The 24,242-nt window shown below is 49.4% G+C and overlaps 1 protein-coding gene and 1 long non-coding RNA gene across 11 annotated transcripts in view; one reads left to right on the top strand and one right to left on the bottom strand.

The window, feature by feature from the left end:
* The window catches only part of LOC113244122 (uncharacterized), a 65,429-nt gene that overhangs the window by 14,805 nt on the left and 26,382 nt on the right, over positions 1–24,242 (top strand). For 4 of the 10 annotated variants that reach the window (XR_003312295.4, XR_006408140.3, XR_006408141.3 and 1 more), the window contains one exon: positions 337–6,260. This is a non-coding gene — a long non-coding RNA (uncharacterized LOC113244122). Of the gene's footprint in view, positions 1–336; positions 6,261–6,314; positions 6,481–9,691; positions 10,174–15,850; positions 15,931–16,885; positions 22,662–24,242 lie in introns of those variants that run through there. The other 6 variants (XR_008961086.1, XR_008961089.1, XR_008961088.1 and 3 more) reach the window with 3 other exon arrangements.
* Positions 10,466–22,525, bottom strand: LOC113244125 (solute carrier family 22 member 20-like). The gene is made up of 10 exons (XM_048217647.2): positions 21,900–22,525; positions 20,459–20,562; positions 18,692–18,846; positions 18,015–18,183; positions 17,041–17,164; positions 15,416–15,531; positions 14,903–15,117; positions 13,157–13,265; positions 12,428–12,631; positions 10,466–11,716 (listed from the first exon to the last, which is right to left on the bottom strand). The coding sequence occupies exons 1-10, from the start codon at positions 22,332–22,334 to the stop codon at positions 11,611–11,613; spliced, it is 1,737 nt and encodes a 578-aa protein (XP_048073604.2). The 5' UTR covers positions 22,335–22,525; the 3' UTR covers positions 10,466–11,610.

Below are 24,242 nucleotides of genomic sequence, written 5' to 3'. Positions count from 1 at the left end.
GCTGGGTGCCCAGGAAGCAGCCCAGAGGGGAGTACCTTTCTCAAATTCACTCAAGGATGGTGTACGGGCTAGGTGGCCCCGGGATTATGGTCAGCCCACTTGCACATTTTAATTGAATCAAGCCCACTCTGCTGTAGCAATTTTGGAAGAAAAGGGGGCTTGGGTATTTGGGGAGTATCGTGTATGAACAGGAAAAGGTGGAAATGACGTCAGCCGTTCTCTCCACTGTCCCAACCCTGCACGTTCTTCCGTAGGGTGCGATGTTAACTGTCTTTCCAGAACCAGGGCTCGACTGAGCCGGGGCCCTAGTCTGGATTGTTTCTCTTGTCCTTGCAGGTGACGTTGTGGGAGCTGGCCTGCGTCTCCAAGGATCATGTGAACATGCGAGATGAACTCTGCTTCTCTCTGTAGCAAACACTCTCTTGAAGGGCAACTTGAGGAGACTGGTTTTTTTTTTTTTAAGATTTTATTGATTTATTTGTCAGAGAGAGAGAGAGACAGAGGGAGAGAGAGAGCACAAGCAGAGGGAGCGGCAGGCAGAGGGAGAAGCAGGGTCACCATGGAGCAAGGAGCCCAACGTGGGGCTCGATCCCAGGACCCTGGAATCATGACCTGAGCCGAAGGCAGACGCTTCACCGACTGAGCCACCCAGGCGTCCCGAGGTGACTGCTTTCACCGTGTTCTCCCCCGCCCCCCCTTCAAAGAAGAGCTGCTTCTCCCCGCTCGTCTCCTTCAAGGCTGGTGAGTGGGTGGGGTGGTGGCCCAGGTGGGGGGCCGATCACCCTCTGAGGTGCTTCGCCCTCAGATCCAGTCAGAGGAGTGCTGTTGGCTCAGCCAGTCTAGCTTCCTTGGGCCGAACCGACCGGCAAGTTTAATAAATTCAAGTATTCTAAGTATTCTTCTGGCTTGTCCTGGGGAGGGCGTCAATTTTCAGGCAGACGGGATGGTGTGTCAGGTGGGCCCGGAAGATGGAGCTATCAAGGACGCACATTTTTTGTTTTTAGAATTAGCTGATTTTTTTTTTATTGGTGAACAAAGCCAATGCCCTGACTGTATGCAGATAGTTAGCAAGCGGCCACAAGGCTGGCGGCATTTTCAGCTCCGTTTACCTGGGAATTCACCCGATTTTGCTGAACAGCAGATACTCAATTAGTCCCGCGGTTACGATGAGCTCACTCTCACATCCTATTCTTGTTTATTAAACACCAATTTCAAGCCAAAGTCAAGGGTGTGCAACCTGTCCCCACACTCAGGAGAGTCCCCATTTGGTTTAATGCTCTGCTACCACCATCTTGAAATTCTTAAGCATTTTTGAACAAGGAGCCTTGCATTTTCATTTACCCCCGGGCCCTTCAAATGATGTGGCTGGTCCCACCCTCATAAAGCCAGGCCTTTTCCATGGAAGGTGTTAATCTGTGAGCAAGAGAAGGGACACGAGGAGAAACTGAATGGGGCACTGCGTGAAGAGCGGGAGCCAAGCGTGGTGGGCGGGGAGCTGCAGCGCTGCCTGGGGCTGGGGGCTGGCGTTGGGACGTTAGAGGGGTAAACGCTTGCTTCCTGCAAGAACATGACTCTTCAGAGAAACTCTGACATTAAGGAGTCTTTTTAATTCTTAGTTTTTACCCGTTTACACGAAGGTAGGCAAAAGTTAGGGAAGAGAGTAAACCGTCCACATTATGGTGAAACAAAGTTACAACACAGAAACCCTTGTCATCAGAGTTTGAACATTGTTCAAAAATGCTTGAAATTGGTGTTCGTCATTCTCAGCTAATGCCAAAGGGTCCCTTTGCTTGAAGCCAGCAGTGGGCCTGGACCGTGCGGTTGGCTGCCCTTCTCTCAACTTGGGCTTCTCAGCTGCTCCATTTCTGCTCAATGGGTCTATATTATAATCCTAACTAAATCTTTCTGAGACCAGCTGCTGGTCTATGAGAGGCGGAGGGTATGATAGTGACAGCCTTGGCTGGGGAACCAGGAGATCTGGCAAGGATTAGACGACAGCTGACCTTGGATTGCCCTTGAGTGAGTGCTTGCTAAAGAGAGAAAAGGCCCTGGGGCCTGGGAGCCAATAATAACGGTAGCATTATTTAAGATATTTTGGGGGGTATTTTCTTTAGGCATCTTCTCTTGCACAGAACTGCTCTGGAAATTTCTATCTAGAAGTAGTAGGAAATGACCCAGAAAAGTCATATTCTTCATATATTACCTTGTTTATTAAAAGTAATCAGCACCCGGGGCGCCTGGGTGGCTCAGTTGGTTGAGCGTGTCTGACTCTTGATTTTGGCTCACGTCTAGATCTCATGGGTTATGAGATCGAGTCCCAGGTTGGGCTCTGTGCTCAGGAGGGAGTTTGCTTGAAGATTCTCTCTCTCTGCCCCTCCCCCCAATAAACAAATAAATCTTTAAAAAAAAGTAATCAGCACCCATTAGGAGAGGTGCCTGTTTGCAAATGAAGGAGACTTGGGGCCTCTTCAGCCCCTGGACTCCAACACCTGTCATGTGCTCAGAGACAGCTGGAGAGGAAGTATCTGGAGCAGTGCAGTGGTGGAATGTTCTAGATCTCTGCAGTCCCCTATACTAGCCGCATGTGTTTACTGAGCACTTGGATTGTGGCTAGTGAACCTTCGAGTCTTCTAGTGCAGGCACAGCACGGTGCTGGGAACCAGAGGGAGGGCCCCAGAGCATCCCACCGTTCCTGCTGCCAGACGCTTGTATCGACGAGGAGACAGGATGTGGAACAATAATTAAGAATTAGAGAATCTACGAGCTGATGAGACCTCAAGCTTATTTCGTCCTTTTCCGATGATGCTGTTAGACTCTGTCTGTTGTAGAAATGACCCTAGGACAGGATGATGATGGTACTGGGATGCATGTTGTCTACCAGGAAGTCAGCTGGGGCCGTGGCACTTTTGAATTGGTGGCGTGAGGAGCTCCACAAATCTCCACCCCCCAAAACAATGGGAACACTTAGGAAAGATATAAAAATCAATTTTTTCGGAACTCTGCAAATGAATCGAAATTAATGAAAGGCTTGCAACAGATGCTCACGAGACGAGTCATTAGCGAAATGCCAATCAAAACCACAGTGAGATGATACTTTACACCCCCGGGGATGACTATAATTAAAAAAATGGAAAATAACAAGGACTGGCAAGGATGTAGAGAAATTGGACCCTCAGACACTGCCTTGCTGGTGGGAACATAAAACGGTGCCTTCTCTGTGGAAGACAATCTGGCCATCCCTCAAAAATTACCATATGACCCAGTAATTCCTCGCGTAGATATACAACCCAAAGAATTGAAAACGAATATTCAGAAAACTACTTGGACACTGACGTTCATAGCAAAGCAAGTCACAACAGCCCCAAAGTGGAAACAACTCAAATGACCAAGAGTTGATGAGCAGATAGCCAGGTTGGTAGAGCCATACCAGGGAATATTATTTGGGCATATAAAGGAATGAAACACTGACATGTGCTATGGCGCGGTTGACCCGTGAAAGCGTTATGCTAACTGAAGGAAACCAGACCCAAAAGACCACGTGTTATATGATGTCATTCATATGAAATATCCAAACTAGGCAAATCTGCAGAAGCAGAAGGTAGGTCCACACGTGCCAGGGCAAGGGGGGAAGGGGCAGTGCCTGCTGATGGGTACTGGGTTTCTGCGTGGGGTGATGACTGTGTTCTAAAATTCCACAGCGGTGACGTTGCACAGATCCGTGAATATACGACAAACCACAGAATCATGAACTTCAGAAGGTTAGATTTTATGGTTTTGTGCGTTATATCTCAATAGAGCTGTCATTAGAACCACACGAGGCTACCAATTAAAAAGACCTAGTTAGTCCTTTAGCTTTGTTTTGTTTTTAATTATTTATTTTAAAAATTGTGGTGAGACATAACATAAAATGCACCATTTTAACCATTTTTATTATTTATTTATTTTTAAAGATTTTATTTATTTATTTGACAGAGAGAGAACACAGGCAAGGGGAGCGGCAGGCAGAGAGAGAGGGAGAAGCAGACTCCTCGCTGAGCAAGGAGCCTGACTCGGCTCCATCCCAGGTCCCGGGATCACGCCCTGAGCCGAAGGCAGATGCTCAGCTGACTGAGCCACCCAGGCGCCCCGACTGTAACAATTTTTAAGTGTGCATTTTAGTGGCATTAAGTATATTCATATTGTTACGTAACCCTCGCCACCATCCATCCACAGATCTTTCCTCATCTTACAAAACTGAGACTCTGACCCCATTAAACACTAGCTCCCCATACCTCCCCTCTCCCAGCCCCTGGCACCCACCACTTTACTTCTGTTTCGATGAATTCAACCACTCTAGGAAGTCCTGTTAGTGGACTCATACAGTATTTGGCCTCTTGTAACAGGCTCGTTTCATTCAGCATCATGTCCTCCCGGTCCATTCATGTTGTAGCATGTGTCAGAGTTTCTTTCCTTTTTAAGACTGAGTAAGATCCCATTGTAGGTACAAATCACATTTTATGTATGTACTCATCCACCGGTGGGTACCCAGGTTGCTTCCATGCTTTAGCTATTGTGAATAATGCTGCTGAGAACGTTGGTGTACAAATCCATCTTCCTGTCCCTGCTTTCAATTCTTTTGGGTCTGTTTCCAGTAGTGGAATTTCTGGATCATATGGTCATTTTATTTTGAAATAAAAAATAAAATGACCAGATAATTAGGTGGTTATGCCAGACGAACAACTCCACTAAAAAGTCTAGAGTATCCACTGACTTCCAAGGGCATCTTAAGGGCAGGGAAACCAGGGTCGCTCTCCAGAGGTAGGGCCAAGCCTGGTAAGCACGACTCCTCCCAGCACCTGGCAGAGAGGAGGGATGGGGTGGGGGTGGGGACCCGCTCTGACTGTCAGTCACATGAGTAGCTAGGGCCACACATCCAGAAAAGATGAGGAGAAACTGAGGTGGAGAATGCCTTTTTCTCTCTTCCCCAGTCTCTCTGATCAACCATAAAAAATTGAGGGAAGGGACGCCTTTTCCTCTCTGCTTGTAGATAGGTAATTCCCCAACCAAGACCCTTACACTTTTAGAGCCCCTTCCTGGCATTATAGGCTATAGGAAGAGTATCAGACCTGTAAATCGCTCAATATCGTTTACTCGGATGCCTTCCTGGTTTTAACTGGACGAAGGCAACTCATTTTCTTTTGTTCTGGGGTTGGAGGATGAGACGTGGCCACCTGAGGGACTTTGACTTCCTGATTTTAACTGGGAAAAAGGTGGCTCATTTTCTTTTGTTCTGATCTCAGCAACGTAGGATTGATCCCAGCCTCCTGGCTGTTCTCTTCTGGACCCGCCCCCCGGAGGTGGGGAGGTGGGAGGAACAAAGAAACATCACATCCACATCAAAAGTAGCTAGGCAAGTGGAGTCTGCAGGGGAATCTCCATCCAGGTACCATCCTTCCCAGGATAAGATCACTGTCTCCTCCCTCTCCCACCCTATCTTGGAACCCCTGCTGGTGCTCGAGGGCTTTACCCTCTGCTAGAACAGGTGGTGTGCCAAGGGGGACCAAGGAGAGACCTGAGATAAAGGGGGACCTCAAAGTTTTCCAAACGTGGATGTAATGCTCTGTTAAATCAGATCCTCTCCGAAGCAGAAAAATGTGGGGTTCTGGCCATTGCTGAAAGATACGGGGATCAAGAGATGGGTGGGCCCGTGGGTGGCTTCACTTTCCAACTGGAGCCCCAGCTGTACCTTCTCAAGACCCCAACTGGGGATCCTCTCAAGACCCCAATTAAGATCCTAATGATCCCCTTGGACATTGGTATCACCGTCTCTTCCAAGCTCGAATCACAGAGGGATTGAGCAGTACTGGGGATTTCTCCCTCATTCATTTCCCAGGTTAATGGCTGTCATTGGAGCCAACTGTGGTTAGTCTACCACAGGACGGAAATGTTAAGGAATATTCCCAAGCAGCTGCTGAAACTGCCTTTTTTGGGAGAAATTCTGTCTTCTCCAGCCTGACATGGACTGCATATTTCCACTTTGGTGGAAAAAAAGCATGGCATCTACTCATCTGTCCAAACTGATGAGGTTTAGAACCGGGAATGATTCTATCTCGGTTTGCTGAAGGTCAAATAAGCTCGAGTTAAAATGGCGGTTAATCTTCTCGGTCTCAAAGGTTTCGTGGGCAATTGTTAAGAAAGTTTTACTTGGATGATCAATGGGATTACATCCAGGTCTTTTCCAAATAGGATAAAGTGCTAAAGCATTGACTACCGGACATAGGTTTGTGCTTTTATTTTTTTTTTTTTTAAAGATTTCTTATTTATTTATTCGACAGAGATAGAGACAGCCAGCGAGAGAGGGAACACAAGCAGGGGAAGTGGGAGAGGAAGAAGCAGGCTCCCAGCGGAGGAGCCTGATGTGGGGCTCGATTCCAGAATGCCGGGATCACGCCCTGAGCCGAAGGCAGACGCTTAACCGCTGTGCCACCCAGGCGCCCCTAGGTTTGTGCTTTTAAAGGATATCTGGGTCTGTTGGTAAAAAAATGGCGGTTAATCTTGTCTGTCTCAAGGGTTTCATGGGCAATTGTTAAGGAGGTGGCTTTCAAAGTCTCTGGTAAAGGACATCTGGGTCTGTTGGTAAATTAACTGTCAACCCAAACCCAGGAAGAAAACAGAACAATTTTCTCAGATTAGAGGCTCTCATTGAATACACAGCGATCTCCGCCAGTTCTCCTGAGGCCAAGAGATTCGGAAGAAACTGCAAAAGTTGGCTATTGGCCCCGAGGGGGCCCTAGAAGAGCTCTAATGAGCTGCCAGTGGGTCTTTTACAGTTGGGAGCAAGAGGAGAGTGAGGAAGAGAAGCTAAAGAGGAAGCCTGAGGCTTTGGTTACCGCCTTGCATGCCGGTGCCAGGGCGGCCTCCCCAGGCTCTGGCACCAAATGCCATCACTGTGGCCATGAGAATGAGAGTGCCCCCAATGACAAAAACCAAGGCCCTGTAACCCTTGTCCGACGGTGGTGAACACTGAAAATCTGAATGCCCTTGGGGACCTCAGTCTTCAAGGGCTCAGGTGGCCAGCGCCCCTGATCAGGATTGATGGGGCCTGGGGCTCTCCATGGTGGCTTCTCTGAAACAGCTCACCAGAGGGAGCCCAGAGCCTCGGCTAATTTTGGAAATACAAGGAAAACCAGTCGATTTCCTTCTTGATACTGGAGCCAGCTTTTCTGTTCTACTCTCTGCCCTGGGCCAACTGCTTGACTGCAGTGCCGTCGTTAAAGGTGTCACTGGGTGGGCGACCTATTAGCCACATTTTTTTCTTGCCTTCTGGGATGCACCTGGGGAAATCTAATTTTCTCTCACTCTTCCCCCCCCCTTTTTTTTTGGTGCAAAAAAAGTGATTTTATAAAAGCACGGGGACAGGACCTGCGGGCAGAAAGAGCTGCAATGGGGTCAGGAGAAGTGGCCCATTATATATTTTCTAGTTGAGAGGGGGTTAGGGATAGCGTAAGTGTGTTTTGGAAGCAAGGTTTCCAGGACCTTGAGGGGGCTAGCTACTGTTCTTGAGAAGTCTTTGGTGCAAAAAGGGGCTTAATAAAGCACGGGGACAGGACCCAGGGGCAGGAAGAGCTGCCTGGGAGCCCACACTTCTCTTAGGTAGAGATATTAACTCTCAGACTGATAGCCCCTGGGCAAACTAGCAATTGCCTCCCCAGCATAGAGACTGATATTAATTCCCAGGTCTGGGCAACTCAGGCTGAAGTGGGTCGGGCCTTAACAGCAGTTCCCGTTCCCATACACCTTAAGGACCCCACAACTGTCCTTGTGGGAAAGGTTTTTTGGGCATAATAGGAAACTGTCATGGAGAAAGAGCATGCCCCCTCTATCGATTCATCAAGACACCCAGACAGCCAGTGCCCATCTATTAATGTGGGATCTAGAGTCAGAAAAAGCTTTAAAAAAATCTCAAGAGAGCCTTGCGCAGTGCCCCAGCTTAAGTCTTTCTACCATGAGGGATGTGACAGGAATGGCCTTGGGCGTCCCAACCCAGGCCCTGGGGCCAGCTCAACAGCGAGTGGGCTGTTTAAGCAAAGAGCCAGATCTGGGGGCTTGTGGCTGGCCAGCATGCCTTAGGGGCAGCCGTAGCTGCCAGCTCTCTTGATTCCTGAAGCCGTGAAACTAACTCTGGGACAGGAAAAACGTGAAGAATAACCAGTTCTTCCATTCGCAAGTCCCCAGAGGCATACAGCGAGTAGGACGTTAGCCTGGGGAAGATTGGCAAAGGGACAGGTGCCCCTGGTTTGGGTAGATACTTTCACGCACTGAGTTAAGGCCTTCCCTGTAGAACCAAGAAGCCTCAGAAGACCTCTTGGTGTGGACTCCGCCAGGCACCGCGGAGTGATAACAGGGGAGTATCCGAGGTTTGGGGCTTTATCTAACACACCGTGCCTGAAGACCTCAATCCTAGGAAAAAAGTAGCACAAGAAACAAGTACAAATTGGGTGTCTCTACCCCCATTGCCTTATACGGGAGACTCTTCCTTGTAAATGACCTGCTGATAGGGAAGTCTTTAATGTAATAAATCGTTTCATCCCTCCTGCAACTCCCAGCCCCAAGTAACCAACCTCTCCCATTGCACCCTGGGGGCCAAGCGCTTGTTGGAACGGGTCTGGGAAGGTCCACATACAGTGACTGAGTAACTCCAACAGCGAAGGGCCTGACAGCGAAGCCTGGACGCCTGACATCCCTCTGTGAACCCAGAGAGGACCTCAGACTAGTCTTGAAACGACAAGACACAGATCAGCCTTTTGCCTGCCCTCTCCTCACAGTGTGTGGGGCGTTCACTAAACATCCTCTGTCTCCCGCCGGACCCCTGGCTGCAGTCGGTCTTGCGTTGTGCTCTGAGCCTTGCCTCCTAAATGCCCTAGCCCACTTTCCATCTTCCAGAATAAAGGTCATCAAACTCCCAATGGTGGTGGTTCACACGGAGCCTCACAGGGAAGGCAAACCAGACGCCTGCAGGGGACCCCTTGATAGATCTGGACGAAAGGAGCCTTGACGGCCGCCCCGTCCAATACCCCTGACCCGCAGGAAATAGCTATGATCGGTCATCGCCCTTTCCCCGAACAGCAGTTAGGGTTACCTCCTCAGAGCGGGGAATGATGAAGGGTAATCGGAAGGCAGGCAGGCAGGGACAAGGGGCCCCCCACCTTAAGAGGAAACCTCCCTTAGAAGGATTTTACACTGCCCTGGAAGGAGCCCTCCACCCTTTCCCATATGACAGATAGGTGACAGAAATCTGATTGGATGACAGGCGCAGGGAGGGTTAATCAGATGAAAACAGCCCGCCAACAAGCCCGTACAAACCCCTAGACGTACAGACTCTGGTGGCAACCCTCTCGGGTCCCCTCCCTTCTCGGGAGCTTTGTACCATCACTTTTCTATCGCGCGATAAACCTTGCCCTGCTGCCCACCAAAAATAAATATATAAAAAATAAAAATAAACGTCGTACAGATTTTGAAGTCATTGAACAAGCAAAATAGGAAATACTAAAGTTATTCATTAAAATTCTGAAAAATTCATATGATAGGTGAAATCATATTTATATAGGACTTATTCTTGAACTCAGGTATGATCAAAATATTTATTTATTTTTAAAGATTTTATTTTTTTATTTTATTTTTTTGTAAAAGATTTTATTTATTTATTTGACAGAGAGCCAGCCAGCGAGAGAGGGAACACAGCAGGGGAGTGGGAGAGGAAGAAGCAGGCTCCCAGCGGAGGAGCCCGATGTGGGACTCGATCCGGGAACGCCGGGACCACGCCCTGAGCCGAAGGCAGATGCTTAACAACTGCGCTACCCAGGTGCCCCTTAAAGATTTTATTTTTAGGTAATCTCTACACCCAATGTGGGGCTCAAACCTACCACCCTGAGAACAGGAGTCACTCATGGGGCACCTGGGTGGCTCAGTTGGTTGGGTGTCCAACTCCTGACTTCGGCTCAGGTCATGATCTCAGGGTCGTGAGATCGAGCCCTGCATTGGGCTCCACACTCAGCAGGGAGTCTGCCTGAGATTCTGTCTCTCCCTCTCCCCCTCCCCCCGTGAGTGTGTCTGTGTGTGTGTGTACATGTGTGCATGTGCACGTGTTCTCTCTCACTCTCTCTCAAATAAATAAATAAATCTTAAAAAAAAAAAGTTGCTCGCTCCACTGACTGAGCCAGCCAGGTGCCCCTGACCAAAATCTTTCTAAACGTAGATTTTCTGAAGCAGTCAAGGGTTATAGTCCACTGTGATATACTACTTTAATCCAATTATGTTCAATTATTATCTGTTTTTAAAAAAGGGATTTTTATTTCTAAAAACAAACAATAATATAATTATAATTCATAATCATAATTCAAACAAGAATCGGATATGGGCTCATTGCTAATAGTTAAAGTTGATAAATAAGTAAACAAATAATAATAAACAAATAACAACATATGAATTAGCAATTGAGAAACTTAGCGAAATTTATTATATTCTATTTAACATCTAACATCAGATGCTAGTAACAAAAACATGAACAGAGCAAGGATCCCGTATGTCTTCTATGTTAGAAAAACTTAGGTGGTGGAGGAAAATATACATTTACACGTCCATGCTGAACAGAGAACCTCAGTGATAACAAACGGACCCCGTGACTTTCCAGAAATTCAGGAGGCTCTTCTCCATACAGTAGCCCTGCGGGGGCTTTCTGGTCGTGGTCTCACGCACGTGTCCTTATATATCAAAAGGACCATTACCAAACTTAGGAGCAGTATCAGTGACTAGCGAGGGTGCTATGTCGACAGCGCTGCAATCCATAGCTTGGACGCACCTGTCCACCACCTGCCGTCGGGAGCTCTGCTCGGTTCTTGGCCTTTCGCAGTCTCAGGCACCTGTGCCGTGATCTGGGCAGTGGGTGCAGCTGGCCCGGGGCTGCACACCGCAGGGCTGGCTGGGTTGTCCACAGGCAGTGTGGGATGTGGCCTTGACCTGTGGCTACTAAGGGCTACGTGGTCCGACAAGAGCCACCGCAGAGGAGACAAAACCCTTGGGGAGGCAGCCTGGGCGATGTTGTCAGCCATCAAGCCATCGTTTTAGATTAACCATAGAAAAAGCGGCTAGACTTGAGAACTACTTCTATCATAAAAATTTCCAAACATCCAAAAGTAGGACGTACAGTGAACCCCTGCTTCAAGCCTGGCACTCACTCTGTGCACGTTTCTGGTATTTTAAAGCACATTCCCAATGTTTCATTTCTTTCCTAAATATTTCCACTTAACATCTTTTTCCTTTTTTAAAAAGGGACATTGGCTTACATAACCTAATGGCACTTCGCAAAATCAGCAGATACCTTCATATTTATTTAAGGCTCATTCTTCATATTCAGATGTCCCTGATTGTCCAATACATGTCTTTTCTCAGTTGGTTTCTAAGTCAAATGACTTAGCTACCTTATAATATTTCCAGATCGCAGCACTATCTTTGCTTTTTCCATTAGATGGTCAAGTGCAGTGCCACAGCATTTCCTTGGCAAGACCCTTCACATTTCAAAATGCCCGCAAGTTGGGAAGAGAGGCGGGGTCGTTCAGTGTGGGTCCAGGGAAATCACACTGTGCATTCTACTTTTGGCTTTTCTGGGAGAAGTGAGACCAATCCATTCTTGGTGGTATTTTCATTGATGTTTCTTTGCTTGTCACGAGCCATTTTCACTCTGGGCAAGGAGAGGCATAGAACAACATGCTCTGAGTAGAAAAGCGAGAGCTTCCTAGGTGGAAGGGCTCTTGGGTCTCTGTCACTGCCCTGAGAAGGAGGGGCCTGCTCATCTCAGAAGGAGGATGAAATGGAGAGGCAGAGCTGCCCCCAGGCCAGCCCAGCCCATCTGGAGCAGAGCCCCACCAGCCTGCAGACACACCCAAGCCCAGCCCAGACCCGCCAAGCCACAGACAAGGAAACCACTCGCAAAGAAGTGTTCCGTGCGTAGGTCAGATGACCGTTGTCCTTCTAAAAGAGAAGGCATGGCTGAAATTCTTCTGGAAGAACAGACTGACCTCACTTGGTCACCACCACGTGGTTTTGCAGCCATAGGATATAGGTGAGAGGAGGGACTTTAGCCAGGTGACAGGTCCCCTCCGCATATAAAGTGATGATGTATTTAATAAAAGGAGAATTTGGCAGCATTGTAGATGGCCTCCCGCGTGACTTACCTCCAAATGCTTCAACAGGCTCCCAGACAGTCCCCTCCAAGTTTAATACACCTGAAGCCATTATTCCATTGACAGATGGAGGGGCAGGGGCAGTGGGAGCTCCCCGAGCCCCAACATGGGCCCAGAGGGTGCCCCACTCCTATCAGGGCAGCAAGCACCCCAGCAGACCCATTCCCCCTGCTCCAAGGACTTTCTGAGATGAGCAGGAAGGGTCCTACCTCTGCTCTGTCTCCTGGATGGTGTTCAGCAATGGCTGGTTCTTCGTCTCCACTAGGAAGGAGGCTGCTGCAGCCGCCAGGAGAGGGACCAGGCCGAACATCACAGGCTGCAGCCCTGGGCTGTGGTTGCCTAGGATGTAGACCAGGGGGGACAAGAGGGAGCCCAGGCGGGTGCTGAAGATCCCGGCACTCATCCCTATCTGCCTGCGGTGAGAGAGAGCATAGGAAGGGTTGGGACCCTGCATGCCCATGAGAGATAAGAAGGCTGCGTGGCAAAGGGCCAGATCTTGGTAGGGGCCATGTGGGGGCACATCACGGGGAAGGGAACATTCATCTCAGACGTGGCCCTGCAGGATGCTTATTGGGAACCACAATAATAATGGAAAAACTGACAGCTAACATTTGCTGGGCACGTGTTTTGTGCGAGGCACGGTTCCAGCACTCGACATCCTCAACTCCTTGATTTCCTGCCACTATCTAGGATATTTACATTTTTCTCAAGTTATAGAAATGAGACCATTTATGGAGTGCCTGCCAAGCTCCAGTCACTATTCCAAGAGCAAAGTCCTATGATAACCAAAATCACGATAAAATAGTGACATGAACCCGCTCCTTTGAGATGTGACACCACAAAACCATTTCCGAATGGAGGCTGGTTTCCCAAGTGGTCCAGCTCTGAGGGGCAGAGGCCGCCCTCTTGGTCCCAGAGACGCCGATCTATCTTCTTACCTGACTTCGGTGGGGAAGAGCTCCATGGTGAAGAGGTAGAGACAAGTAAAACAGCCGGCCAGGCTCCCTTTTCCTAATAAACAGAGGATCATCTGAAAGGTATTCATATCTGAGAGAAGGCAGAGGGTGGGGTGTAGACAAAAGGGAGTTAATGAAATGTCAATGCAATCACCTGTTCTGACAGCTCAATGTGTCAAGCCCCTCCCTGCCTCAGGGCCTTTGCATTCGCGTTCTCGCTCCTCAGCGTGCTCTTCTCCCACTATTCACCCGCTTATTTCTCATCCTTCTTCAGATCTCAACTCAAATGCAACTTTGGCAAAGAGGTTTCCCTGACCCCGTTCACTGGACGGAGCCCACCGTATATTCCCTGACTCCCCAGACATCTCGGAGGCAGATACCAAATGCAATTGATACAATGAAGCAATTGGGTACCGTCTGTCTCCCTGAGCCCTCTGTGCTCCTTGAGCCTGGGTCTGGTCTGAGCCCAGGGTAGGCAGGTGCTCAAGAAATAGCTGTGGGAGGGGCGCCTGGGTGGCACAGCGGTTAAGCGTCTGCCTTCGGCTCAGGGCGTGATCCCGGCGTTGTGGGATCGAGCCCCACATCAGGCTTCTCCGCTATGAGCCTGCTTCTTTCTCTCCCACTCCCCCTGCTTGTGTTCCCTCTCTCGCTGGCTGTCTCTATCTCTGTCAAATAAATAAATAAAATCTAAAAAAAAAATAGCTATGGGGTGCCTGGGTGGCTCAGTCGGTGAAGCGTCTACCTTCGGCTCAGGTCATGATCCCAGGGTCCTGGGATCGAGCCCTGCATCGAGCTCCCTGCTCATCAGGAGGCCTGCTTCTCCCTCTCCCACTCCCCCTGCATGTGTTCCCTCTTTGGCTGCCTCTCTCTGTCAAATAAATAAATACAATCTTAAAAAAAAAAAAAGAAATAGCTGTGAATAAGTAACAACCAAACAAAGTTGGTATTTTCAGATGAGGAAGGGGGATTTGGGGAGGGAGGGACGCTGAGATTAGCCCTGTCCTGGGGAGTCGGGGAGGTGACTGCCCCACGGACAGAGTGTTCTCATCAGTAAAATGATAGATGTGCCAGTCTTCAACACACCTCTCACTTGCAGGATTCTAGATTTCTGTGATTCCTACGACCATCTCAGGTTAGTATCCCTTGCTACTAGATCCCAGAAGGTTGAATTTATATTTTTATAAATGTACATATATGATGACAACTAAAACTTATTCATCGTTTGCCATGAGCCAGGCACTGGGATGAGAACTTTTACACATGATCTTTTATGATTTGTTAAAAAAATTATTGCAAACATATGGAAAACTATAGAGGTTGATATAACAAAAACACCCATGAAGCCATCATGTTGTTTTCCCCAATGTTAACACCTATTAGCTGTGTGACCTTGGACAAGTCACTTCACCTCTCTGTGCTTTATTTATTTATGCTTCAGTTATAAAAGCACTTCATGGAGTTCTTGGGATGATCAGATGAGTTGATCCATGTGAAGTGCTAGCGCAGGGCCTGGCATGCAGTCCATCCCAAAAAAGGGCCACTTAATTATTCTTCCTAAACAACTCTGAGGGTCAGCTGAGGGTAAGTGAGTCAACTTGTCCACGATCACTGGAAACCACTTGAAAACAGGTTCATCTGGTTCTCTAGTCTGCTCTGAATCATCAAACCCGACCATGCTGTCCTTCATATCGGAAGAGAATTTTCACGAGACCCAGAAGAAAACCTCACCTTGAGGAAGAAATGCGGTGACAAGGATCACGCAACCGGCCACCAGCAGCAGGGAGACAGTGGTGATTCGGCGGCCAAAGTAGCCCATACTCAGGCCTGTCAGCAGCTTCGTGGGTATATCCACAACTGAAAACACCACTTGGGTCCAGTAGATGTTGAACCCAAATTTCTGCACATCTAAACCCAGCCCATAGAAGGAAAAGCCTGCAGAAAACCTGGAAGAGAGAAGGTGCCAGCAATTTACTTCATACTCCAGAGGTGGCCCATGGTTTGCCTTTCTTTCCAATGGAAGGAGTCTCTCCAGCCTTTCGGCCACGGATGGGAGGCGACCCTATTCTAGAACCAAATCCTCTCGGGTTCCAGACTTTGCCAGGTTTCCCCACCTTCTCAGATGGCTTAGCCACGATCTGTTACCTGCATCTCTGTTTCAAGCCAGTGGGGCAACAGGGCATGACAACTCAGGAGCAGGTATCAGGTGAATGCCTCGGGGTCACTCTTTGGGGCCCCACTCACCATCCCAGGGCGATACAGCAAGTCGTCATGCAGAGTCCCGGAGTGCGGAAGAGATCTAGGAAGAATGGGGACTCCTTCACAGCGGCCATGTCCTCCTGCACGTGGATCCTTACTACCTGGCAGGAAAAGAGCAGAGTGGGGATGCCGGGAGGAAGGGCTCTGGCCCTTAGTCCTTCCACTTTCTGATGCCATACAGTTACTTGATTCCTCCCGCATTGGCCAATTCCTTCACACACACCTCCAAGGAAAAATAGAGGGCTTCACATTCTGGGTGTGTGTTCTCTTAGGTAGCAACTTCTCCTTTTAACTAGTTTTTCTGATGGTCAACAATGACTGTCATTTATTGAGCACTTGTTATGTGCCAGATGGGGGTTTAAGTACTGGATGTGAGCTAACTTATTTAATGTAAGGGAGATTCTATTGTCCTTTTTACAGATGAGGAAGCTGAAGCTCAGAAGGTTCAATAACGCCAAAGATCACAGAGCTATACGTGAAGAGCTGGGAGTCAAACCCAGGTGAACAGCCCCAAGCCTGGGATCTTAGCCATTATTTTGCTTCTTCATGTTCATAGTTAGAAAGGTCCCTGACTTCCCTTTCTCTAGCACCACTCCCAATTCTGACTCTCCAGAAGCAACTGCCTTCTACTCTTCTAGGTGTTTCTTCTCATATTTATCTCCTATTTCCAGATAAAATGCTATACTGCTATGGCTCAATTTTCCAACTTTAGATTGATTTATACTAAGAAAGAATGAGGATTTAACCCTCTTACTCTACCACCTCTGACCTATACCTTCCCTTCTGTAATTCTCCCAATGTAAATCTCATTCAGAGTTGAACCATGTAGTGTACTCTGATAATATTTCTGTGACATGACTTTTTGATTTTCCTGGAGTTACTAATTGCCTCTTTTGTGCATTTGCTTGCTTATATTCTTTTTTTTTTTTTTTAAGATTTTATTTATTTATTTAACAGAGAGATAGCCAGCGAGAGAGGGAACACAAGCAGGGGGAGTGGGAGAGGAAGAAGCAGGCTCATAGTGGAGGAGCCTGATGTGGGGCTTGATCACATAACGCCGGGATCACACCCTGAGCCGAAGGCAGACGCTTAACGACTGCGCCACCCAGGCGCCCCTGCTTGCTTACATTCTTGATTTCTTAAGTACTTTGCACAAATTTACCCCCAAATTCTTCGATAGAACACAAAACTCCTGCTAGTAAGATTAAGTATGACAAACAATCCACCAGCATCAATTTTTTCTTCACGAAAGGCCTCCGGCATATGTCTATTCTTTTGCTTCAGTACAGACTGATTGTTCTCTAGGTTCTCTATACAACTCTTTCCCTTCCTCTTTCCCTTTCTCCTATTTCGGATTTTCTATTTCCTGGATTCCCTGGTTTACATTCTTGTTTTGGTGGAATGTACCCTGCGGTAGCTTCTGAGAAAGGGCGTAACAGGACAATTTTCCCACAGGTCCTCTGGTTATCTGATGGTGACAGCTACTACTTCTGGATGTAGAAACTTACCTCTTTGTTCACCCTCGGCAGGCCAACGTAAGCCCTCCCTGAGAATTACCACCAGGTCCGGAGGAAGGGTTCAGGTAGTGTGTGGGTTCCCTTTGCGCATACCTCTGGAGTGAGTTTCCTCCCCTGCTCCTTTCTGCCATTTAATCTTGCCACAGTCTGCAGATTTTTCACAGCCTTGTCAATTTTGTTGTGGGTGATGAGCCAACAAGCTGATTCTGGCAGGCCCCTAATAGTGAGAGGGAATGGGGTGAGGGAAGGAGTGATCTGGAGGCGTGATCAGACAGGGCCCAGCCTCCTGCCCACCCCTAACCCTGACCGGCGGGAAGTGCCACGGGATCTCCACCCACGGTACACACACAAGTCCTGGGCTCACTGTCCCGATCACCATAGGTCAAGGGCTGGCCCACTAGAAAACAGGGAGATCCAAGAGAAAATCCCAAAAAGCAAAATGGGAGGAATAAGGAGAGCAACTGTGAACGGGCTAGGGGTTGTTTCCCCCATTTTCCTTTTTGTCACATCACAGGATACAGACGCAGGCACGTGTTTGTTTTTGCAAAACTATCCCCAAGTTGGACGCATCTTCTGTTACCTGCATTTCTCAGTTAATGCTACACTCCCAGTGTCTCTTGCGGCACTAGTGTGGCCCCTCGTTGTCATTTTTGTGAGAGTTCTTACTGTCACTGTGGCTCTGGATTTATATGGTAAACCTCTTCTCACTGGCTGAGTGGAGTGGCCAGAAATCTTCAAGTCTGACCTCATGAGGCATTGCATAGACCCGAGTGAGCCTGGGGCTTATGAGGGGCCTCACGCTCGCTCAGGTGTGAATTTGGTACGGGGTCAAATGTGAAGCCACTTAGAAGCCAAGTGGCACAGGACTGTTCACCAAGGATGGTATGGAGAGAAAAATCAAATGAAGACACCTCATGTACCAAGGGTCCTCCCTCCTCTCCTTAAGGAGGTCAGATCTCCGCAGACCCAAGCTGGAGTGAGCTCTGAGGTCAGCAAACACTTCCCACGAAGACAGACCAGACAAGGCAAGCGTGCCCAGTACGCTGTGCGTCTGGGAGCTGACGTACCAGGAATACAGAAGAATGATCACGTAGGCGACGGATACGGTGCCCTGTAGCCAGCGCCACTGCCGGATGAGGTAGGCCAGGCCCGAGAGGACCACCTGGCCCAGTGTGATCATATACATGGCGTAGATATTGACCAGCGTCCGCCTGTGCGTCGGGGTCCACTCCATGGCTAGGGATGACAAGTTCGGCGTTGCTGGTAATCAGCTCCACAGGGCCGGGGACAGAGGTCAGCCTGGGTCAGTCAGGGACAGGGACCGCAGGCAGTGGTCCTGTGGAACTTTCCCCGGAGGAACCCAGTTGAGGGGTGGGCTCTGATCGTGCTCGGTGCCACACAGGACACACGGTCCCGAGCAACTTCTGCCATCTCGTTTGATCTTCGTAAGACCCCCTATGCAGCTGCTCCCCCTTCACACGCAAGGAACATGTCACTGGGGCTGGGAATTTGAGCCTGGGGTGCGTAAGCCACTACCTTAAAATAGCTAACGTTTCTTGAGGTCTTCGTGGGTGCCAGGGATCATTCTGTAAGTATGTGTGGGAGGAGGAAGGTACTATCATTATCACCCATATTACAGATGGGGACACTGAGGCCCAGGCAGGTTAACGGAAGTGCCCCCCACCCCCCGCCCCAGGTCGCACAGCGGTGGGTGGAGGAGCCGGGGCTCCCCAGGGACACTCACTGAGGCAGAGGCTGGTGATAATGATGCCGGTCATCGCCATCCCGCTCAGGAAGCGGAGCACGCAGTAGGCGGGGAAGCTGGGCGCCAAGGCGGCGCTGGTGCCCATGGTGATCATTAGCAGTGTCCCGCTCTGCAGCGCCATCTTGCGCCCACACCTGCAGCCAGGGAAGGTTGAGCAGAAGAGGACCAGGATCTGTTCTGTATCGAACAAGATCACTCTTCCCATCGATTTGAGGGTAACAGAAGGGGTCAAGGGTAGGAAGAAGCAGGGTGGCTCCTTCAAAGGGTGTTCAGCCAGCCAGGTGCGGGATGAACGAGGCTGCTCCCAGAATGGTAGCCTAGGGGGTGGCGAAGGGAGGAGGTGGGTCCTGGTCTGTGATGATGACGGAGCCAACAGGGTTTGCTGCTGTACTGGAGAGGAGGGGAGAGGTGGGGGAGGGAAGGGATGGGAGAGGGGGAGCCAAGGGAATGTCTCAAAAGGGATCAGGAGAAGAGGTGGGTTCACACAGTCTGGAGGTCATTCCCACCCCCTACCTGGACTCTGTCCAGAGGTGGGTGCTATGGACCTGGAGCTCTACCCTGGATGCCCTGTGGCTCTCAGCTGTCTGAATACAAGATACTAGTTGGCCAGGTTGCAGGCCCCTTGTTACTGGGGACTGGCTTTTAAGGCAAGAGCTCCCTGCCAGCCCCATGGAGATGACTTAGTTTCCTCCTTTCACCTCTGGGTAGGGTCGGGGTGAGGACAGAGCCTGGGGCTTCCAGGTGGCCTCCTTTCCAATGAGCAAGGCCTTTGCTTTACTAGTCCCTCCTGCCCAAAGCTTAAGGCTGGGCATCCCAGCACAGGGGCGACTGGGGCCGCTGGGTGACTGGGAGAGCCCCTCAATTGTACAGAAATGGCCCAAGAGCTAAGTGAATCTTCTACGGTTTCATAGAGGGGGAGAGCCCAGCTCCGCTGATGTCCTCTTGAAATCCTTTCTGCCGCAGCGGGGTGGGGGGAGTACGCATCCAGCAGGCTGGCAAAAATCACGAGAGATAAAAGGCTCGAGGTACCCAGGGCTGGCTTTCTCAGAAATGTGCCCTGGTCTGTTCAGCTTTAACCAGGATTATCTGTCCAGATGTGGCATCGAGCACAGAGCTCCTTCCTCACGGGAACATCATCGTCACTTCCGAGAACATTGACTAAATGTCCGAGCTGGAATCAGTTTTCCAGAGGACCAGTGGCGCTAAGCCTCATTTCATCTGTAAAATGGGAGCAGCTCCCCAGGACTGTTGGGAGGATGTGCGAGAGCGCTCAGGAGAACTAGCTGTTCACAACAGTAATGATCATCACGGGGCTCCTGCTCCCTGGGGAAGCGACCTGGGGAGGCAGACCTGCGGGGAAATCGTGGTTGGCAGAAATGAGACCACGGACCCAGCTTCATCACCTTTCACACGACGAAGGCGTTCTGCCACGTGACAAGCAGAGAGTAATTTGAGATTCATGATTGCAATTCACTGCAGAACAAAACAGGGAGCCACATCGGGTGCATGGCCAGGGACTGTCTTCTAGAAAAGTGGGGTGTCCAGGACCCGGGCAGGGAGGGGTGAGTGCTCTACCCTGGCCCCTGTGTTTGAAGTGTTGGATGGCACCCTGGCTGTCTGGCGGGGAGAAGGAAATGGGGGGTCTTCTCAAGTGGAGTCCTGAGACTTTGAGGATAGTGTGGGGATAGCGTGAACTCTAGCCTAGTTGGAAGCTTCTGGAAACTTCCTCAGGCCTCCTCCCCTCACCTGTCAGAAAAGATGCCGAAGGCGATGGCTCCCACCAGCTGTCCCGTCATGTATATGGACTGGGCGATGGACTTCAGTGACTTGTGCTCGCACACCAGGTCCCACTGGGGGAAAGAGAGAGAAGTGTCAGCAGGTGGCTCGTGCAGCCTCACCATGTGGCTTCCAGAGAATCCTAAGAGCTGCCTCGTCACCTCGTACACGCTGACAGTCCCACAGCTCGCCCTTAAGCCCATAACGCTGACGTCATGAGCACTGGCTCTTTTATTTTAAATGGCACAAACCTCTATATCAATGTCACCGTGATGAATGAAGCACATTATCCCAGATGTTTTATAAAACCCATGGTCCCAAGTCTTAGGAAACCTCTACCCTAAAAAAAGATGACCAAGACAAATCTAGACCCAGTTTACTTGAAATGCTTCATTTTTTCCTTCTTTCTGCTCTCATTTCATTCAGCTGTCTGAGAAATTTGGGGGAAAACAAGAAAACAGGCATGACTGGTGGATCAGTCAGTTAAGCGTCTGCCTTCAGCTCAGGTCATGATCCCGGGGTCCTGGGATCCAGCCCTGCATCGGGCTCCCTGCTCGGCGGGAAGCCTGCTTCTCCCTCTCCCTCTCCTTCTGCCCCTCCCCCTGCTTGTGCTCTCTTGCTCTCTGTCAAATAAATACATAAAATCTTTAAAAAAAGGAAACAAAGAAAATGGATGTCATGTTGATTCTTCTGACTGCTTTGCAAATAGCTAAGTGAGGGCAAAATAAAACCATCAGACCAAGTGAGGGGGTGTGAGGGACGGAGCAACCAAACATGTCTGAACATCTTACACACACAGAAAACTGGTGGGCAGAATCTGGGGCCACTCTGTGATCCTACAGTCCCACCCCTGGGCGTGCACCCAGCAGAAACGAACACCTGTGTCCACCCCAATTCATGTACAAGAAGGTGCGTGATTATGATATTCATAAGAGCCCCAAACCGGAAACAGCACAGGTGCGTTTCATCGGTAGAACGGACATATACTCTGTGGCATATTCGTGCAATGGAATGTTCCACGGCACTGAGAAATATCAAGTCCCAAAGCATATACCAACATGGATGACTCTTAAAAATCTCTATTGAATGAAAAAAATCCCAAGACACTGAAGAACACATACTCTATGATTCCATTCGTGTAAAACTCAAGCATAAGCGGGACCAAGTGATGGTGACAGACGTCTGAATGGTGGTTATACTCGGAATGGGGGGGGAGGAGTGATGCAGAAGGTTACAAGGGAGCCTTCAGGGGTTCTAGACATACCCTGTATTTCGATCTGGCGTTTACATTTGTAAAATCCATCCAGCCGCACGCTTACTTTGAGCATCTAACAGAATAAGTTATATCTCCATTAAAATAAAACAAAAAAATCATCTGAAGACCCAGCGTTCAGCTGCAGCTTTACCTCACCTCGGACACGATCGAGGAGGCCACACTCCGGTCGTACACCCACCCATCCAGGCAGGCCTCGGTGTCCAAGCTCAAAGCGGAGGTGTCATTGAGGCTTGAGATCTGCCAGTGGGGCTCAGAGAACCTCAGGCACGGCTCCGGCTTCTGGTCCTTGTCCAGCGGGATGAAGGCTCCCAGCAGGTCCCCCTCGCCGACACCGCCCGGGACATGAGACCCGTTGGTCCAGTTGGCCGGCCGGCAGTGATGGCCTAGGGTCATGGCTGTGAAGTTCTGCAGGAAGCTATGACAGGCGATCAGGACGGCAGGGAACAGAAGGAGAGCAGTCTGGAAGATCTGGAAGTTCCCCATGCCGCCAATGGTGTGGAGCAACTCCGAGAACCCCATGGTGCTCTCTCCACCACAGCTGTGACAGAACATTTCCACACACACGCTCATGGCCTATGTTATATACTCTCTCACCTCCTTCTAGTGGGTTCTTGGGAAAGAGCTTCCGGGCGTTTCTCCAGAGCCATGATATCATCACACTTTATTTGTCCTCCATCAGGAAATAAGATGTTTCTACATAAAAATATTTCTTCAAGGAATAAACTTTTCACATGACCATTTAAATGGAAGCCTTCCAGGTACGGTCCCTGCGTCTTAATTGCATAAGTCGGTTGTCAATATTTACGGAAGACCTGCGGACTGGTTACCCTTCCCAGGCTCACAGGCATCATTACGGCCGTGTGTGTGGCAAGAAAAAGTGGTAAATTTTCGGGCGCCTGGGAGGTTCACTCGGTGAAGCGTCTGCCTTTGGCTCAGGTCATGATCTCGGAGTCCTGGGATGGAGCCCTGCATCAGGGTCCCTGCTCAGTGGGGAGTCTGCTTCTCTTTCTCCTTCTGCTGCTCCCCCTGCTTGTGCTCTCTCTCTCTCTGTGTCAAATAAATAGATAAAATCTTTTTAAAAAAGTGATAAATTCTGAGTCAGCCTTGGTTAAGATGAGAGGCAAAACCGTGGGCCAGGGTCAAACTCGCACACGAGACAGAGCCAGGCCAAGGTCAAGGCCTGAGTAATTGGGCTGGTAAAGACACAAGGAGCCACTTTCAGATTTAAGGTTTATCACTTACACAGACAGTGAGAAAGCGAATAAGCCAAAGGTGTCAGCTCCCTGAGGCTCTTGTCCTATGTATCAAAAAGAATGACCTTGAAACCAAAGGGGGTCAGGGTTCTGCAAGGTGAGTTGTGGGGTGCCCTGCAGCTGAGAAGCCTGCTCCAGACGACGGCTGAGTGCTTTTATATCCTGCAGCTCTCTCCTGAGGGGGGTGGTCAGAGGCCTCAGACCACATCAGCACACGGAGGCGACAGGAAAGTCTCATGATGCTTCCGGGTACATAGGTGGGGGAGGGGCAGATGGCCACGTGGTGGCTCCCACAGTCCTCCCACTCCCACCCTCTGGTGTCCCGGAGGACCACAGCTTCTTCCCCAGAATCAGAAGAGCTGTGGTTCAAGCTTCTGCCTGCGGGGCCTGTGTGGACATGTGTGGGGCCACCAGGGGGCCATGGCCAACACATTCCCCCAAAACTCCACCCCCGACCTTCTACTTGCAGCCGAGGCCACCCCATCAGAGACTGAAATTAATTGTACGGATAGGGGCTTGAACCAAGTACTTTTTCAATTTTTAAAATTGTGATTAAAAAATTGTGATAAAATACACATAAAATTTGCCATCTTAACCATGTTTAAATGCACAGTTCAGCGGTATTAAGTACATTCATAATGTTATGCAACCATCGCTAGTGTCCACCTCTATAACTCTTCACCTTGTCGAACTGAAATTCTGTCCCCATGAAACGCTAACTCCCCATCCCCCACACCCCCTGCCCCTGGCAACCATCCTTCTACTCCCCGTCTCTATGATTTTGACCACTCTAAGCACCTCATATAAACGGAGGAATACGGATTTGGGTTTTTGTGACTGGCTTATTTCACTTCGCATGATGTCCTTGTGGTTATCCACGCTGTAGCGTGTTCAGAATTTCCTTCCTTTTAAGGCTGAATAATTTTCCGTTGTCTGTCTATACCATTTTCCGTTTATCCGTTCATCCATCAATGGACACGTGGTTTGCTTCCACATTTTAGCTCTTGTGACTAATGCTGTCAATAACCCTGGATATAGAGATATTTCTTGGATGTCCCGCTTTCAGTTCTTTGGGGCGTATACCCAGAAGTGGAATGGTTGGATCATTATGTAATTCCATTTTTAATGTTTGGAGGAACCGCCATACCGCTTTCCACAGTGGCCGCGCCATCTTACGTTCCCACCAATAGTGAGCAAATGTTGCAATTTCTCCACATCCTCGCCA

The sequence above is a fragment of the Ursus arctos genome, unplaced genomic scaffold (genome assembly GCF_023065955.2).
Source record: "Ursus arctos isolate Adak ecotype North America unplaced genomic scaffold, UrsArc2.0 scaffold_23, whole genome shotgun sequence".
Taxonomy (NCBI): Eukaryota; Metazoa; Chordata; class Mammalia; order Carnivora; family Ursidae; genus Ursus; species Ursus arctos.
The sequence above is the reverse complement of the archived record's forward strand: the minus strand, read 5'-3'. Positions and strand labels throughout refer to the sequence as shown.